Below are 20,629 nucleotides of genomic sequence, written 5' to 3'. Positions count from 1 at the left end.
GAGATTGTTACACCTGGGGAAGAAGTGTCGATTGTCTTACCTGTTGACAATCCACCATTGCAGGAGGATTCTTCTGTTGAGAAAGAGGACCTTTTAGTTCAGGGATAGACAAATGAAAGGGAGACAAGTACTCGACTACTACAGGTTTATGTTCGTTCTCGGAGACAACAAGTTGATACCACCGCCACCACCGTGCCTACTCTGCCCAGCCAACTGCCATCCTCAATCAAGGATCCACTCCATTTGGTAATTTTTTCCCGCCTAAATCTAATGATCCTTCTCATAATTTACCTATTGCTGTCCAAAAATAAAATAGGACTTGTACCCAATAACCTATCTGTCATGTTGTTTCTCTCTCTCCCCTTCCCATCGTACTTTTCTGTCTTCCTTGTCTTTTGTTTCTATTCTGCAGAACTGGTAGGAGGCTCTGGCTGATCCACAATGGAAAGAAGCTATGATAGAAGAGATGAAGGCACTTGGGAATAATGACACTTGGGAGTTGGTGTCTCTTCCTCGAAATAAGAAACTTGTAAGTTGCGAGTGGGTTTCACAGTTAAACAGAAAATGGATGGAACAATGGACAAATATAAAGCCAGGCTTGTTGCCAGGGAATTCACTCAGACCTATGGGATCGATTACTAGGAGACCTTTTCCCCAGTCGAGGAAATGAATACTATTCGGGTCATCCTTTCGTGTGCAGTTAACCTAGGATGGGAACTGCAAGAACTTGATGTCAAGAACACATTTCTTCATGGGGAATTTGAGAAGGAGGTATATATGGAGATTGCCCTTGGTTTTTCATGCAAGAAAACTCAAGGGAAAGTTTGCAAACTGAAACAGGCGCTATATGGGTTGATGGGATACAAACAAAATAATGCTGATCATAAGTCGTTCATCAAGAGCTCAGGTGATCATATTACAATTCTTATAAGTATATGTTGATGACATTGGCGTCACTGTGAGTGACTCCGCTGAAATATCCCTACTGAAGGCCTATTTGGAAAAGGAGTTGAGATTAAGGATTTATGAAAGTTATGATACTTCCTTGGCATTGAAGTTGCTCGTTCCCCAAGAGATATTTTTCTCTCTCAAGGGAAGTATATCCTTGATCTCTTATCTGAGATTGGGATGCTAGGATGGCGGCCTACAGATACTCCTATGGAGCTAACACTTATCTCGAGAGCAAGGATGGTGAATCAGTTGATAGAGGCAGATATCAGAGGTTGGTTGGGGGATTGATATACCTCTCGCATACTTGGCGGGCATAGCATATGCCATGTGTCTGGTCAGTCAATACATGCATGATCCCTATTCCACACACTTGGAGTCTGTGTTTCATATCTTACGCTACTTAAAGTCTACTCCAGGGAAAGGTGTGCATTTCTCTCATAATCATCTACTAATTGAGACTTTTACAGGTGCGGATTGGGCAGTTTCACCTAATGACTGGAGGTCTACGACCAGCTAAGGTACCTTAGTTTGTGGCAATCTTGTTACTTGGCAAAGCAAGAAACAAGCCATGGTTGCTAGGTCTATTGCAGAAGCAGAGTTCTGTGCTATAGCCAATGGTATTGGTTAATTACTGTGGCTGCAAAGTCTTCTAAAGGACCTAGGTGTTCCCATCCAGCTCCCAATGATGCTCTATTGCGACAGTAAATCAGCCATTAGCATTGCTTATATTCCAGTTCAGCATGATAGGACGAAGCATGTGGAGATTGATCTTACTTTTATACGGATCAGCTCCTCCCTAGAAGCTCTGTGTCTATCCTGGTCTTCATGAATAGTGGCTTTGCTCCTCACCTGTGCCCGCCGAAAATCTCTAGCCTCTACCTCTGTTTGCACATCATTAGGCACATACACAGGGTCACCAATGTCATCATCACTGTCATAATCCCCTGGGTCGCATGAACTCCCTCAAATTCTATCCTCACTTTCTCTTTTTCTGCCTTCCTCCTATTCCCTCCCCTCATGTGTGCAGCTATGGCCCTAGAAATCTCCATAGGAACCATGGGGCATGTAGCTAAATCTTTGGCATTCCCAACCAAATGTTGTTTCAGTCTTGTGGCTCCCTCTCCCATAATCTCTTGTGGCAGTAGTCACGTCCCCTCCCTCCTCCCTGTCCCCTCCCCTGCCAGCCATTATTTCACAACAATATTGTTGCATAAAGAAAACGAGCCATTTTTAATTGAGGCACATCAACTGAGACCACTTAAACAACTATGTAGCTACTTATTATTTTTCCCCTAACCCTTATATTCTTCTCTTAATTAAAAATATTTTTGCATAATTTTTTCAATAAAAGATTGGCCTGAAACATCAAAAGCAATGTGGTACAACATAATAAGCCTCATATGCACTTCAAAACATGCTAAAATTACTTTCATAACTTTTCTTTGTTTTTGAAACCATAACAGAACATTTTTCCTATATTTTTTTAATAATAGTTATCATAATTTTGAAAATTCAAAATAATTATTTACTGTTAGAAAAAAATCCTACTCCATAAGGCCGTAGATCGTCTGATGGTGTCTAATATATATATTGAGCCCCATCCAGTTTATATATTAACCCTAATTTTTTTCACTTTTTTGTTTAAACTTTTAAGAAAGTCTGATTTTTAAGCCTGAAAAATAAAAACATTTATACACAAAAAAAAAGATTCGTGAGGTTGTAGATTGACCTCCGATGTCATATAAAAATTTTATCACCAAACAACAACAGGTATTTTTCATATTTTTTGCAAAAAAATTTTTGTTTGGGAAAAAGTTCTTTACCTACATCTGTTGAATGTGACCAAATCCTCTCTAATAAGCAGCAATGGATCTCTTTGAAGGTGGTGTGGCAAAAATCCAAGCAAATGAGGTGTTTTCTCCCTCTCCAAGGCGAAATAGGTGATTTTTTTTGAGTTCTGAACAAGATTGAGTATTTAAGTAAGCTGGAATGTGTCGTTTGACTTGTTTCATCGAAACGATACGAAAGATAATGAAATTTTGCCGAAACCAGCGAAATGACTCCTGTTTTACTTTTGCCTACCATTTCGTTTTGGTAGGCTTAATATTAGCGGAAAAAAGAAACGAGATTTCGCCTCGCCAAGATTATATATATGTATATATTGAAACTTGGGCTCTATGTAACTTAGCTTTGAAGAAATAAAACTTGGAACTACCCAACAACTAATGGACGAAAATACCCCATTGTGATTCTATCTTAGCTTTGAAGAAAAAAAACCCAGCAACTAATGGACGAAAATACCCCATGGTTCAGAATCTCCCCATAGTAATTCTAACTTAGCTTTGAAGAAATAAAACCCAACAACTAATGGATGAAAATACCCCATGGTTTGGAATATAAAAAATGTCCTTGATAGAAAATTCCCTTAACAGAAAATTGCAAAAATACGCCCCATCCAAATTCCAGAAACACCCTTAATGCAAAACAGCAAGTTGAAATTCCAATAATTTCCTGCCCCAATGGGCTCCTCATAGTTCATATTTGTAGTTGTGCCAATTAGCAATGGAGCAATGGAGTTAAGGCCATGATGCCTCCATTTATACACCTAAAACGGCGGGAACTGATACCCATCGCCAGGAGTTACTGAGTTAGTAGATTGAATTGTGCCCAGCCATGGCCCCAGCAGTACAGCTTGTGGTTGTATAACTTACGACTTTTTATTGAAATATTTGTTATTAGTAACAATTTTGTGCTTCACTTGACATTCTAGTGATGAACAGATCTCATGCACGAACTGCGAGATGATGTTGGGATTGGTCGATTCTGGGGACTAATGGCAAGGTATTTGTTTCTTGTCTTGTTTAAATGTAGGGCATTGTTGCTTAGAAGTTTTATGTTGTTAAAATTGTGCATGATTGCTACAGAAAGTCTTGAGGAAGAAACAATGTATGATAGGAAAATACAGATTTTAATAACAAAAAAAAAAGTGCTATAATTGAAGCACTGCTTTATGTTTTCCAGGGTTGGAGTAGTCATTGATTTTTTAGCTAGAAAAAGTGTCGCAACTATGGAGCATATTGGTGTTTCCTTTTTTCCTCTCTGTCAAGGGGGCCTTTGGGCCTGCCTTTTGGGATTGTATTTCTATTACATATTTTCTAACATAGTTGTCATGCCGTCTAGGCGATGCAAGGCGTTGCAGGGGCCTAGACACAAGGAGAAACCAACAAGGCGCTCGCCCAGGCGACCAAGGCAACTGGATGCCTTGGCGATGCCTTGACGACTATTTCTGATGAAGTTGTTATTTGTATTTAAAAAATTGTGGAGCATTTGGTGGGCTCGTAATTGTAAGGTTTTTTGAAACTGTATCCTTCCAGCTTGTAAGATTGCCTCTTATGGCTTTGGAAGTGAAGATTTCGAGAATTGGACAGTCAGGGATAGATATGCTAACTGAGGCGACTTTTATTTTATAGTAGTTTTTTTACTTTGGCTGTGTACAGTGTAGAAGGCTCCCCCCCATCCCGAAATGGGAAAAAGTTCGGAGGTGAACCCCTTTTGTTCACTCTTAATGGAACTTTTTATTTAGCAAAAGAATACCACATATACTCTTCAGAAAGTTCATGAAAAATTCTCTTTAATAATGAATCAGTGACCATTAATGAAAAGATAGAATGTTAAAGAAATAATTCTTCTTACTTGAAGCTTTCTAAAACACTTAATCATGTTTTACAAAATATCTGTAATTTCTTGACCACTTTCTGCTCAATAAGTTTTAGCCATTAGAAAACTGCTATGCTTTCCTAAAAGCTTCCTGAATGTCATTTTATTTGGATTTTAGTTGCATCTCTGATGCAATCCTACCTTTGTTCTTTTGTGAACAAAGGTAATTTAATTTCATTAATGAGAGGAAAAAGGATAGCAACCTGTTGCAGAATATGCTAACGTCCTTGATCCATCACACTTATTTTCACTTTCGTCTCTTTGATCTTAGTTATATTTTCTACCTTTGTTTGACAATTTCTAAGTTCAAGTCCTAGACTGGCTTCAGTTTATGATGGAACAATGAGGCTGATAGATCCACTTCAATGTGCTCTGTTTGATCATGTTGAATTGGATTGTGAGCTTTATAAATAATTGTCTTAGAGATGCGTTGGACTTGATGTGAGAAATTCTACACCCCTCTAGGTTCTTTAACTGTAGAAGATTGCACGATTTCACGAAATTTTGCTTCTGCATTGGAACTGGCCACTACAAACTACTTGCTCTAATACATTGTTGTCAAGGTACAAATAGGTGTTTCCTGCATTCTTTATCATCTTTTTCTCTAATTCATTATTGTTAAGGTGAGTAGGCGACCCAAGGCTTTGGAGGGGCTCTTAGGCTTCAAGGTGGCCGCCTAGGTGTGTAGTATATAACTATATTTCATATAACAATGATAGTTTGATATAATTATGTGCGGAAAGACTATGAAGGATAAAGTAAGGAATGAGCGTATTAGAGCTGATTTGGGAGTTACCCCGATTAAGGACAAGCTGCGAGAATGCCGTTTGAGGTGGTATGGCCATGTTCAACGAAGGCCTGACGATGCACCAGTATGGAGAAGTGACCTGATTCTGATTGAAGGAACTAAAAGAGCTAGGGGCTGGCTGAAAATGAACATAGGAGAGGTTGTGAGAAATTACATGCGTTGTCTGGGTCTTGTACCAGTTATGACCTCGGATAGAGCCTTTTGGAGGGCAAAGATCCATGTTGCCGACCCCATATTGCTGAGATTTCCTTTACTTCCTGGGCTGGGCCTATTTCCTCTTACTTTCATTTACTTTCATTTACCCTCGCTTCTCTTTCATTTCTCTTTTCGTACTTCTCATCTCTTCTGTCTTCATTTCTTATTTTCTCTTACTTTTCAGACCATCGGAGCTAAAATTAAGAAATGCACTTTACTGGGAAAGAACTTTGCAATAAGGTTGAAGAGTTGATTGCCCAATAAAAAATGAGGTTGAAGAATCTCCAACTAGGTCTAGTAGAGAATGTCAGTCGATTCCTTCTCCAGGCGACGGTCCTGGTTTCCCTTAACAAATTACTATACATCATGAGAAATTAAGTGACCATGGCCCTGTCATCTTGCCCAATACCCATTTCTCTTCAGCACAGAGCTTTGTAAGTGATGATAAGGCTATGGTGTTGTTGTAGGAGAAAAGCATCTTCCTTAATAAATATGTAGATAAAATTAATACAATAGAAATAATATAATCATGCAAAAATATGCAGAAATGCACTTGCAAACTCTAAAGATGCTCCCAACATGTTGTGCTTTTTAAATGTTGCACTGCAGATCAACTCGGCTAAGAGCTGTCCTGTTGAGGCAAGTGAAAGATATAAATTCTTCTTTGTTACAGATTAGAAGTAGGATGGACGCTGGGAATATTAACAAAGTCTCCTCTTCCGTTCAATCATTAGAAGTGCTGAAATAAATTATTATTATTTTTGGATAAATAAGAAGTTCATTACTAAGAAGAGAGGAAAATACAACTTACAGGGTCCTGGCTTTACAAAAAAGGGGGAGTCAAGGGGCCAAAACAATAGAAGGGGAAAGTCCCCAAGCATCAACAACCAATCTATTTCTGGGAGAGTTGGAACAGCTGAAATATATCATTTACGGGGTGTATTAGAATGTTTAGGGCTTGGTTATCCTTTATGTTGTACTTTGAGTCCAGAATCCTACCTGAGCATATACAAGGCAGGTTGGTGTTCTAGAGGACTGGAATTGAAGTTTTTATTTAAGTCTAGCTTTTCATCAAGGGAAAAAAGAATGCTTTCATTAAGGTTAGTTGCTGATTTATGGGGATCAAATATTAGGGCATTAAGCTAGCCAGTAGGTTTGTTCTTTGCTTTTACGATGAGGAGACTATATTTCATATTTTATTGATTGTGGTATTCTAATATTATGTGGAATCATAGTTTTAAAACCGTACCAGACTGGCAGTTGGACTGGGGTAAATCAGAACCGCCTTCCTTCATTAGTTATGTCTGGACTCTGGACACAGAACCGCTTAAGGCCAAAAGCAGAAATAAACTCACCAATTTTCAAAAAACCTGCTGGTCCAGTTTGGTGCTTTGCTTAGGTAATGATCAATACGTTGATGGAGACTCGATCAAAAAACCTTCTGTTAAAGTAATCCTCCCAAGGATAGGCTTCCTAAGTTCAATTTCGATGGCTCATCTCTTGGCCATAGTTGTCAAAACGTTACCTAGACGTCCAGCGTCTTTCTTGGGTTCAAGGCAATCGCACACCTCGTTGACACATCAGGAGTTTACGTTGATTTATGTTTATTGCTTTGTTTTTTGATTTTTTGATGAATGTGCTTGTTGACACTTCATGAGTTTATGCTGATTTATGTTTATTGCTTTGTTTTTGGATGAATATGCTTATATTATATTCTATGCTTTGTTTATCATATGTTGGTTTTCTCATATTAGGCCATTACTAGCATAATTATATCATATTGTATTGATATAGATTTTGTGTTGCATATAGAAGTATTATTGTTATATTAATATGACATATATCCATATACTGCATGCCTTCGGTGCCTAAGCAACACCTAGGCGGGCCCCTTGTCGCCTTGCCGTCCCTCGGCAACCTGGGCCCCTCAAGTGTGGGTGGCTTTATCAGATCATCCCATTGGAAGTTTTGGGGGCATATTAAGATCCTATTAGAGTTGAGAATTCCATTAGAGTCGAGCTTCTTTCACACAGGATGGGGTTATAGTTTGTATTGTGCGAAGAGTTTAATAATATTCTTGTCGAGGGTGAATTTGCTAGTATTATTGCTTGGCGTGGAGCTATACAGAGGGTCCTTAGCGTTTTGCTGATTTTATTTCCTTGATGTAAAGGCACCACAATTACATATGTGAGCCTATTTTTAGTAGTTTCTATTTGTTACTTTCCTTTTTGTAATTGGTGGTAGTAGACTCCTCTTTATATTGTAAGAGCCACAGAGCCTCACCAACGATTTTGATAATAAAAGAGTATTGACTTTGCCTTTGTTTGCTGTTGGATGGAGTTGTGTGGTGAGATGCCCCATTGGTTAGTGAGAGACTGATCTAGGCCATAGGTGAGAGGCCTTGGGCATATCCCCCATTTATCCCCTTCTTTCCTTCTTTGCCATAGTCTCTTGCACTCCTAACCCTATTAAAGCTGTCTAAAGGTCTATTTTGGAATATAGATCTCTGCCCTGCTGTATATTGTAGTAGGGTGGTTGTTGGTGAATTCAAGGCCTGATGGATCCCTCAGCATATCTTGTGGCAACCTGTTCTGCAATAACTTTTATCTACATATAAATTTCAGTCTGGCCATTTGTTCTCCAAGAAATTTTGAAGTGTTATTCTACTTTTACTACCCTACCATCGGCCAATAATTGAATCCCATCTACTTGTTTTTTTTTTTGGATGAATAAAATAATTCAAGAGGCCTCAAAAAGGGGAAAGAAAGTACAAGAGGAAAAGAAGAAAGAACCAGCAGCACCCAACTCAAGAGGTAGGGGTAGACAGTTGCAAAATAGACGAGGGAAGACCCCAGGAAACAACAATGAGCCTGTTCCTTGAGGTATCCAATACATTGCCATGGGGCAATAAGTGAAGCTTGGAGCTAAAATCAAAGGGGATGGAATTCCAAATTGTTGTAATATGGGTTCAAGGGTAGAATTGTCCTAAGGGTATTTTTGTCGTTGTACTCATTCCAGAATGTTCTTCGCTTTATTATAAATAAAGATGGCTGTAGTCACTCTGACTCAAGCCAGTATTCACTGAATTCTACATTGCATCAAAGCCAAAAATATTCCGGGGATATGGGAATTAAATTTTTTTCCTTTTTTTCTTGTTTCTCTATTTCTCTCTTCTCCATTGTGTTTCTGCCCTAATGACAGCCACCGCAGGCCCTCCTCCACCATCTACCGCCGCCTCCGCCTACCCTAAACAGCCCCCCACCACCTACTGCCACCTCCGCCAGCCTCCACCAGTCCCTCCATCACCTCCGCTAGGCTCCGCCAGCCTCTCGACCACCTTCCGCCACTCCCTCCAGCCCCGCAGGCCTCTCGCCCTCCTTTTCTCTCGCGAGAGGCTTTCCCCTCCTTTGCCGCCATTTTTTACCCACCCTTGGTGGTGAGTTGACTCCCTACGAGGGTTTTTTTTTATCTATCCTCCTTATGATCTAATTTTTTTTTTTGGGTTTTTATTTCTGCATTTTTTACCGGTCACCATGCCTGACAATTCTGAGATCTCTTCTGTCTCATCTGGTTCTGATGGTTCATCGCAACGTGAGTACGTGACTTCATTTCGTTTCCTGTGAATCCCATCAAGTTGAATGGCAGTAATTATCTGTTATGGTCTTGCTCATGCTTGTTTGCAATTGGTTCCCGTTGTCACTTTGGCTACACCACGGGCACTTAGGTCAGGCCTGTTGAGACTAGTTCTGCACAGGATAGATGGATGAACTTCAATTTCTTGGTTATGTCATATCTGGTTAATTCCATGGAACAAGAAATTGCCGGGCGCTATCTCCTTGATTTGGCTGCGAAATTTTGGAAGACAACCAAGGACACTTATTCTCAGGTTGGGAATGCCGCCCAATGTTATGAGCTTCGTCAGAAGATTCATTCTACCTGACAGTTAGAGTTGTCCCTTTCTCAGTATTACTAGGGGTGTCAATAGGTCGGGTTGGGCCGGGCCTGCCCTAAACCCTAACCCAACCCTAGGGACCATAACCTAAACCCTAACCCAACCCTACCCTGGCAGGGCCTAAGAAACCTCAACCCAATCCGACCCTGCCAGGGTTTTCCCTAACCCGACCCGACCCTGATTGACCCTGATATGGTCGGGCAGGGTCGGGTTGACCCTGTCTTGATCCTGTCTTGACCTTGATTGATAGGAGTGAGAATGAATCCATATAAATGATAAATCCATATCAAAGATATATCTAAAAAAACCCGAAAAATTCTTTAAAGAAGAGGAATAAGAGGGGAAGGAGAGAGAGGGAGAGAGGGACTTGTAAATTTAAATAAAAATAATCCACAAACATCTATAAAAATCCATAAATAAAAATACTGCCATAAACATCCATAAATAAAAATACTGTCACAAACATCCATAGAAAATACTGCCACAATCATCCATAGTAATCTGCCTCAAACATCTATACAAATACTACCATAAGCATCCATAAATAAAAATACTGCCATAAACATCCATAAATAAAAATACTTCCACAAACATTTATAAAAATACTGCCACAATCATCCATAGTAATCTACCACAAACATCCATATAAATACTGCCACAAACATCCATAAAAATACTATTGCCACAATCATCCATGAATAAAAATACTGCCACAATCATCCATAGTAATCTACCACAAACATCCATATAAATACTGCCACAAACATCCAAAAAAATACTATTGCCACAATCATCTATGAATAAAAATACTGCCACAATCATCCATAGTAATCTACTACAAACATCTATATAAATACTGCCACAAACATCCATAAAAATACTGCCACAATCAACCATCAATCACAGCAACATCCATCTCTATGATATGCTTGAATCCGGGATTCCTGAAAAAAAATAACGCCCAAAATGAAGGGAAAACTCTATTAATAACAAGCAGATGTCAAAGAAAATATTAGCTAATAAGAACTATTGTTTGGGTACGTGTCCTTACTTGTTTAGGCCAAATAAGTATGCATTATCATCCATCAAATCAAAGTTATAGTTGTATCACCGCCATCATTATTAGTAGCTGGAAAAAAACACATTTAACAAATGAACAAATCAATAAACTTAATCATCATTCATAATGTTATTATTAATATTGTAATTAAATGATACAAGGGAATTTAAAAGGTTGTTACCTGATTCGATCTTCTCCAGGTCAATTAAGTTCTCTTCAACATCAATTGAAACCGGTGCCTGTCGTAGCCAATCTTGTGCAAATACCAATGCCTCTACCATCTTAGATGTCAAAGAGCTACGAAACTGGTCTAAAATCCTACCACCAGTGCTAAAAGCACACTCTGAAGCAACACTTGACACAGGAATTGCCAAAACATCCCTTGCCATCTTACTTAGAATCACAAATCTTGTACTATTGACCTTCCACCAATTCAAGATGTCAAAAGAACTGAGGTCATCATCCTTCTTAATACCTTCCAACAAATATTTGTCTAAGTCAGATGTAACATGGAAACGCTCCTCCTCTTCTAATGCAGTATGAAATCCCCTTTCTGAAAATTCACTGTCATCATCATCTATCTATTGATGAACCATCAAAAGTTGTTGTTGATGAATCGACTCTCAATGTACTACTTGTCGACCCATGCATTTGGTAATATCTCAAGAGACGATCCATGACATTTTTAATCCTCTTAATTTTCTCTTCAACCTCAAGTTGAGAATATATTTTTGAATAACAATATCTCACATATCTCAACTTAAATCGTGGATCAAGAACACGAGCAACAACCAACATCATATTCATTTTGTCAGTACTACCCCAATATTTGTCAAAATTTTCTTTCATTGCCAATGACATATCCCGAATCATGTCATCTTCACTTCTTGACCACCTGTTCAACTGTGATTCAATCACACTAATCTCTTTGAAGTAAAGATTTGAAGTAGTAAAAAGAGACCCAGACAATCTTGTAGTTGTATTGTAAAAAACTCCAACATCTTGCATAAAACTTTAGCTCTCTCCCAATCTCGAGTAGTTGAGACTCTATCCTTGCACTCCATACTAAAGTTTGGGTCTCTATCTTCTACGCACTTTAAAGCTTTTTGAAACTCCAAAGCAGTTTGCAACATAAGATATGTAGAGTTCCAACGAGTAGAAACATCTAAACTCAAAGCTTTCTTAGGCTCAATCTTTTCTTACTCACAACATAATCTAAACTGTTGTGACCTTGATGGTGAACTCCTTACATACTTCACTACAGAACGAACTCTACTTACAACATCTCCACATTCCTCAAGACCTTTCTTGACAATCAAATTCAAAATATGGGTAGTACATCTCATATGAAAAAACTCACTACCCAACAACAACCCATTTTTCTTATTAAATCTTCTCTTTAAATTTTGAATTGCAACATCGTTACTGCTTGCATTGTCCATAGTAATACTACACAATTTATCCAACCCCCAATCAATCAAACACAGCTCAAGGGCATTACTTATTGCTTCACCAGTATGTGGTGATGGGACTACGCAAAAGTTAATGATTTTCTTTTGCAATTTCCAATTTTGGTCAATGTAATGTGCTGTGAGTTACAATTAACCAAGATTTTGGATAGAAGTCCACATATCTGTGGTGAGGGATACCCGCTGAGCAGTTCTCTTAAACACATCTTGCAGCTTCTTTTTCTCTTCCAGATACAATTGAAGGCAATGTTTTGCCACAGTGTTTCAGGTCAAAGTATTAAACTTAGGCTGTAAAGCCTTACAAAAATATCTAAACCCCTCCCGCTCTACAAATATGAATGGCAATTCATCCATAATAATCATGCGAGCAAGCTCCTTTCTACACAATTCAGGGTCAAATTTCCAAACTAAGATACTAGTGATTGTACTCTTACCATCACTCACCTCAACTTTAAAATCCAAAAGTTTTTGTTTCTTATCTTTTTCACTATATGGACACAGAAGACATCTATCCAAATGTTGTTTTAGTGAACTAGTACCATGTTCACGTGCACAACCAAATTCCTTGTGGCAATACTTGCATGTACACCTAGTAGCTCTTGAACCATTGGGAGGTATAATTTTAGTGAAGTGATTCCAAACACTAGATGACCCTATATTGAGGAGATTAGAAGATATCTCGGAAGCATTAGAGTTTGGTTGTGCCTTTGTAGAGCTTGTCACAGGATCCTTAGAGCATGATTGAGCTGGATTTGAATTTGGTTGACTTGAATTTGAGTTTGGCTGACTTTGATTTGAGTTTTCCTCCATCGAGATCTGTACAAATTCAAAAATCCAGACATGTGTAAGATCTTTGAAGCAATAAGTTGAAGAAAATAGTGGAGAGTTAACCTTATCAAATATCAATAACTATACTTCAAATGAATGATCTCAATTAGAAAAAAACATCTTATTCCTTTTTTGCATGCAAGGTCACACTAAGAACCAATTAATGCTAACCTCACTTTTCAACAAACACAAACAAATAATGTCAAAGAAGATCACAAGTGACTTTAATAAGGGCTATTTTTTTGTCCTTTTAGAAGGATTTCATAAAATATACAAATTAATCAGTGGGTCATTTGGATAAGATCATTCACATGCATGAAGGTTCTTAGATATTTCTGCTAGTGATCTTAAAGGTGGTAAGGATGCACTATTAGAATCTAGATGCTCTTTCATATGATCTCCACTTTGGTGATAGAAGCTACTTAGGTCTATTGCTGCACATGGTACCCCCCAAAGGATTTGGAATTTGAGGTCAACAATGGTCAACAAAAGAATGAAAGCTCAAAGCATGAAACCCCTCACCTCGGAACTTGTGAACACAAGATGGGAAAAATTCCCTTACTTTTTATTTTGTCTTCTTTAACTTTCCCTTTCAATAAGATCCAAAATCCACAGAACAAATCTGTGAGTCTCTAACAGTGAAGTTGTGTGTCCATTAAGACACAAGTGACTTTAATAAGCTCTCTAGATTTAATGGGGTAAAATAGTAAAGAGATGGGTTTAGATCTGTTTTTCCAGAGTTGAGTTCGGCCAATTTTTTTGGTTTCCATCTCATCTTCTTCTAAAACCTAATTGTATCATTCACCATCTCTTTCTCTTCCATTCTCATTCTTCACAAAATTGAACCTGCATCTCTGTTCTCCCCATCTATCCACTCTGTTATAATGGCTCTCAGTGTACTCTGATTGCATACCCATCACTCTAACCAAGTTTTTGTGGCACAATTGAACAAAAGAACGATCTACCAGCCCTTTTCAATGGCTGGCCAAAATCAATCCCACCTGGGGAAGTAATTTGCTTTTGACAACGAAACAATGTAGTTATTGTTTCCATCATCAACCAGGGAATCCCCAAAGATAAACGAAGTTGGAACTCCCTCTGCCCAGCAGTTCCCCATCAGGAAGTGAATCACTATTAATGGAGCCCAAATCCCAAGTATGAATTCACTAATTGATGAAATACCCATTACCAAAAGCTGGCAGCTGCATAATAATAATAATGAAGTCTCTCTGGTAATTTCCACTTGGAGAGAGAGACAGAGAGGGGGGGGGGAGAATTTTTTTCTAATAGAAGAATCAAATTGGTCGCTAAATCAGTGACATAACACATTACCAAAAGCTTGAGTTTTTTTCAATGGTAGAACAGGGGGTTGGATAATAAAGCTTGAGTTTTTACCAATGGCAGAACATGGGAGACGAGATACTATCGTCACCAATCCAAAAGAGAGTGAAATCGGAGTAGTAGGTCAAGAGCAGTAGCTTGGCCGAACCAATAAATTCAAATAGGAGAAGTAAGGGGATGGTGGCCAGGGTTAGGATGTTGGGAAAGAGAGTGAAATGAAGATGAATTTTGTTTGAGGTTTCAGAAAATGAAAGATAAAGTGAGAGAGTGTCAATTGGGGTAGATGGAAGAGAAAATGGGAAAATGGTGGTATCGGTTCTGGGTTAGAGCTTAGAAATCAGATGGGAAAATGTTGGTTTTGGACAATTTTGGTTTAGAGTTGAGTTCGGCCAAGCAAAGGGGCACAGCAGAAGAAGGGGTTAGGGTTTGCTGTTGGAGGAGAGATGGAAGAGATTGAAATTGAAGAAGATGGAAAGGGGCACAACAGAAGAGGAAGACGAACATACCCGTGTCAAGAGACTGAAGCTTGATGCCTTGATCGTCAAGTGAATCGAAGCAGGGAAGGAGGAACCGAGGAAGAGGAAGGCAGTCAGGCACGAGCGTCGAGCGGCGGCTTTCCTCAAGGGATGTGAATGAAGAGTGAAAAATGAAATGGGATTTAGGGTTTACTAGTTTACCCATCTCTTATGGGCATTTTTGTCTTTTCCCTTATAATATAATACATTATTACAAATATATATGCCTATAACTAATACAGGGTCGGGTCCGAGCCGGGCCGGGCTAAGCAGGGGTCTTATCCTAAACCCGACCCTTTGGGCTGGCAGTCGGGCGGGTTCGGGCCAGCCGGGCATTATTGACACCCCTAAGTATTACAATACCATGTGCACCATGTGGTAGTAGTTGGATTTTCTGGGCACGTTCACTGCCACCTGTGATGTTGATGCCACGACCTTCCAGAAATGGGAGGATGATTTACGTGTCTTTGATTTTTTGATTTGCCTCAATATTGAGTTTGATTAGATCCGTGCCAACATTTTTAATCGAGACCTACTTCCAACTCAGGAGCAAGCCTGTGCAATTCTTTCGGCTGAGGACAGTCGACGTGCAACCATGGTTCATCCTGTTACTCAGGAACGATCAGCTCTTATTTCTGGTTCCCAATCTTCCCATGGAAATTCTTCCCGTCCAGCTAGTACTGATCGGACATCTGGAGATCGACCTCCCATTAAATGTGATCACTGTGGGAAGGAATGGCATACCAAAGACCGGTGTTGGAAGCTTCATGGTCGCCCTGCAGACACTCATGGGCATGGGAAGACTGGTTCCAATCGGCCTGGCAACACCTGTGCTCATCAGGCAGCTATTGAAGAACAGCCTGATCAATCTCTTTCCCAAGTTGTGGCTGAATTGCAAAATCTACGGGATATGGTGAATCGCTTGGAAAAATCTTCTTCGGCATCAATATCTCCTTCCACAGCTGCCTCAGCTCTGTCTCTGTCTACCACTTCAAATACACCTTCTTCCATAGGTATTTCATTTGGTGGGAATTGCACCTCGGTCATGCCCGATTCTTGGGTAATTGACTCAGGGGCAACCGACCATATGATAGGTTCTTCATCAATTTTTTCCCAATATTTTCCTATATCTAGTCTTAATATGGCTGATGGGTCTCTTTCTCCTATTTCAGGGAAGGGATCTGTGCAGTGCACTCCCACTCTTAGCCTTTCATCTGTGTTACATGTTCCGAAGGTTACACTAAGCCTAACTAAGGATTTAAACTGCACAATAATCTTTTTCCCAACCCATTGTTTGTTTTAGGACTTGGCAACGGACAGTACGATTGCGTGTGGTAAAGTGGTTGGTGGTCTATACGTGCTTGACAGTTCCCGGGCAGCTTTGACATCTCAGCCTGCATCTTTTGATTTTGATTCTGCACTATTTGAGTTGAATAATTGGCATTGTCGTTTGGGCCATCCTCCGATTGGAGTTTTATCTGGTTTATTTCCTAGTTTAGTGAAAAGGTGTAATAAACAAAATTTTCTTGTGATGCTTGCACTTTGGCAAAGCAAACTCGAAGCATTTTTCCTATTTCTGATAATAGAAGTTTTAGTCCATTTGGTTTGATACATTTTGATGTGTGGGGCCCTGCCCAATGTGTTTTTACCTCTGGGTTTAGATGGTTTTTCACTTTCATTGACTGGTTTAGCAGGACAACTTGGGTGTATTTGACACATAGTAAAAGTGATGTCTTCACCTGTTTCACTTTATTTCATAAAATGGTCGAGACACAGTTCGATGCCAAGGTCAAGATTCTTCGATCTGATAATGGCAAGGAGTATATGGATGGTGCTTTTCGCTCATATTTGGACAGCCATGGAATCATCCTTAAGACTTCTTGTGTTGACACTCCTGCTCAAAATAGAGTGGTTGAACGCAAGAACATACATCTATTGGAGGTTGTTCGTTCTCTAATGTTTACTATGGCTGTTCCTCCTTGTTTCTGGGGTGATGCTGTCCTTACAAGTTACAGCTACATATCTTATCAATCGGCTTCCCTCCCGTGTCTTAGGTGGTCGCTATCCCTTGGATATGCTGTGTGGGAAGTCTACTTTTGTTGTGTCTCCCAAGGTCTTCGGGTGTGTCGTGCTTGCCAAGAATCACCATGTACACGCAAGTTTGATCCTAAAGGACTACGATGCATTTTTCTTGGTTACTCAGCTACCCAGAAAGGGTATAAATGCTTTCATCCTCCTACACGAAAGGTGTTTATCGCTATGGATGATGTGTTCTGGGAGTCCAAGGCTTACTTTAAACAGCCGGTACCTTGTAGGGGATAAGTGGTGAAGAGGTCCTGCTGATTGCTCGTTTGGACATTGAGATACCTACTATAGAGGATGTTTTCGTTGAACCAGAAGATGGAGTTGCAAGTCAGGAACAAGAAGTGGGACAGACTGATCAGCAACAACAGGCCCAGGGGGAGAACAATGTGAAGACTTACTCTCGGGGAACTGATTTTCCTTTAGATGGCCCTCGATACAAAGAGACCACCACCACTGATCCTACACAATCGTCATCTGTTCCTGCTCCAAGCCTTTCTCCTAGTCATATTTCTGGTAAGCTTCCTCTTGATCCCAGTCTTGATTTACCCATTGCTATTCGAAAACCAAAGAGGAGTTGTACACAACACCCTATTTCCAACTTTGTGTCATACAACTCTCTAACTCTTGCTTTCCATGGCTTCGTATTTTCTTTATCATTTGTTTCCATCCCTAACAATTGGTAGGAAGCAATAGCCGAACAGAAATGGAAGGATGCGATGAATGAAGAAATGCTTGCCCTTGAGAAGAATCAGACCTGAGATTTGGTGAGTCCTCCACTAGGAAAGAGACCTGTTGGTTGTAAATGGGTCTTTGCTGTGAAGCACAAGGCTAATGGCTCAGTGGAAAGATACAAAGCAAGATTGGTCGCCAAAGGGTTTACTCAAGCCCAAGGAATTTATTATCAAGTGACCTTTGCTCCTGTAGCAAAGATGAATACTGTGCGGGTTATTATTTCTTGTCTGTTAATCAAGGATGGGAACTCCAACAACTAGACGTGAAGAATGCCTTCCTGCATGGAGACTTGGAAAAAGATGTTTACATGAAGATACCTCTTGGTTTTACCTCTTTAGAGACTCAGGGAAAGGTATGCAAGTTGAAGAAGGCTCTGTATGGTCTGAAGTAGTCACCAAGGGCTTGGTTTGGCCGATTCCATAACGCTATGGTTTGCTTATGGATATAAGCATAGCAATGCTAATCATACATTGTCTATTAAAAGGATGGGACAAGTGACCATTTTGGTTGTCTATGTTGATGACATAGTAATCACGGGCAGTGATGCATAGGAAATCCAGAAGCTGAAGACTTATTTAGGCACAGATTTGGGCAGATTAAGGTATTTCTTAGGGATGAGGTTGCCTATTCAGCTAAGGGCATATCTCTTTCTCAAAGAAAATATACCCTGGACTTATTGAGTGAAACAAGGATGCTTGGGTGTAAACCAGCAGATACCTCTCTTGAGCCTAACACACATTTGAAGAGTAAGGAAGGTAACCCAGTGGACAAGGGTAGCTATCAGAGGTTAGTTGGCTGATTGATATACCTCTCACATACCTGTCCAGATATCACATTTATTGTGAGTGTTGTCAGTCAATACATGCATGATCCTCACTCTTCTCAGTTGGAAGCAGCGTGCAGAATACATCCGTTACCTCAAGTCTCTCCTGGAAAAGGAGTCTTGTATTCTCCACATAACCATCTCCGGATAGAAGCATACACCAATGCAGATTGGGCTGGCAGTCCTGATGATAGGAAGCCAACATCCGGGTATTGCACATTTGTTGGAGGAAACCTAACTACTTGGAAAAGCAAAAAACAAGCTGTTGTAGCTCGATCTAGTGCTGAAGTTGAATTTCAAGCTATGACACAGGGCATTTGTGAACTTCTCTGGCTCAAGGGGCTTCTTCAAGATTTTGATATGAATGCTGATCTTCCAATGCGGCTCTATGGTGACAGCAAGTCAGCAATCAGCATTGCTCACAACCCGATCCAACATGATCGTACCAAACATGTTGAGATTGGCCGGCACTTTATCAAAGAGAAATTGGAATAGGGAATAATTTGTATTCCGTTTATCCAGTCTAGTAAACAATTGGCTGATATCCTTACCAAAGGAATCAGTAATAAGTTATTTTTTCCTATAATTAGCAAGTTGAGCATGTTTGATATGTATGCACCAACTTGAGGGGGAGTGTTGTAATATGGGTTCAAGGATAGAATTGTCCTGAGGGTATTTTTGTCCTTGTACTCATTCCAGAATGTTCTTCTCATTATTATAATAAAGATGGCTACAGTCACTCTGACTCAAGCCAGTATTCATTGAATTCTACATAAATATTATCAAAAGAGCGGGAGTTGGATGTCCATCTTCGGAGATTGCACTCCACCCGGATGTGGTTAATTGTAGCACTGAAGGCAAGCTTGCCGGCAATATCATATATCGAGTTCAGAGCGAAAGTCATATCCACCCATACCCACTCCCTAGTCCCTAATAAGAGGAAGAATTTTTCTGTTGAGGGGCCAACACATACACAAAACTTTCTTCCAAATGGCGGAGGAGAAAGGGCAAGAGAAGGAAAGATGGTCAACATCTTCCACGCCATTCCAATGTAGAACACAAGCCAGAGACACAATGATATGTAAATAAAAGAGGAAGGACATGGTAGGGAGGCAATACGAGAGAGCTCGCCAAACGGTGAAACTGTGATGAGGAATATGACCTTTAAACCAAACAATCCTACTCCAAGGGGAAAGGGAACCACGAGTACTGACATGGTTCCAAGCTGAAAGGGAACTAAAAGATCCGTTAAAGGAAGCCAAACAACTGAATTTCCTCCAAAACGCGAACCAAGAGGGAGAGGGGGGGGGGACAGGGCATTCCAAACAGTAGCAAGAGCCGGGGAGGGGGAGGAAAGGGGAGACCAAACACCTTGGGATATGATGGAGGCAACAGGGGAGAACTTACAGATGCCCGAGGTATAGATTTCACGGTCCCCCACTATAGCGTGAAGGACATCCATCGGGTGGCAATTATCAAGCCAAAGGGAGGTGGAATTTCTGTCCACAACCTTGGAAGAAATGGCATCGATAGCTAATGGGCGGAGGCTAAGGATTCTGTGCCAAATCCATGAAGCATCAGAGTGAAATGGAACCGTACAAATAGAATCCTTACGAAGAAAGCTGAAGTATACCCTGTAAAAATAGAATCCTTACAGAGAAAGCCGGAATGGGGGGGGGACAGGGCATTCCAAACAGTGGCAAGAGTTGGGGAGGGGGAGAGAAGGGGAGACTAAACACTTTGGGATATGATGGAGGCAATAGGGGAGAACTTACAGATGCCCGAGGTATAGATTTCACGGTGCTCCACTATAGAATGAAGGACACCCATTGGGTGGCAGTTATCAAGCCAAAGGGAGGTGAATTCTTTGTGCACCACCTTGGAAGAAATGGCCTTGATAGCTGATGGGCGGAGGCTAAGGATTCTATGCCAAATCCAAGAAGCATCAGAGTGAAATGGAACCACACAAATAGAATCCTTACGGAGAAAGCCGGAATATACCCAGTTGACTCATATGCCGTCTTGTTTTACCACGAGCTTCAAGATCAGTTTAAGTATACCTGCATTGTTGGCTTCTTTGATCCTTCTCATTCCAAGCCTCCCCCTCTTTAGGTAGGCATACTGTTACCCAACTGATTGGATAAAGGAATCTC

General features: G+C 40.2%; 1 protein-coding gene across 2 annotated transcripts in view; it reads left to right on the top strand.

The window, feature by feature from the left end:
• Positions 1-20,629, top strand: part of LOC122661514 (nuclear pore complex protein NUP160) — a 169,378-nt gene that overhangs the window by 16,737 nt on the left and 132,012 nt on the right. For both annotated transcript variants that reach the window (XM_043856926.1, XM_043856925.1), the window contains exon 4: positions 3,732-3,792. In XM_043856926.1, the coding sequence (XP_043712861.1) occupies positions 3,732-3,792 (61 nt within the window). The remainder of the gene's footprint in view (positions 1-3,731; positions 3,793-20,629) is intronic.

Source organism: Telopea speciosissima, chromosome 5, assembly GCF_018873765.1.
Source record: "Telopea speciosissima isolate NSW1024214 ecotype Mountain lineage chromosome 5, Tspe_v1, whole genome shotgun sequence".
Classification (NCBI taxonomy): domain Eukaryota; kingdom Viridiplantae; phylum Streptophyta; class Magnoliopsida; order Proteales; family Proteaceae; genus Telopea; species Telopea speciosissima.
Note: the sequence above shows the minus strand (reverse complement) of the source record. Positions and strands in the feature narration are given on the sequence as shown.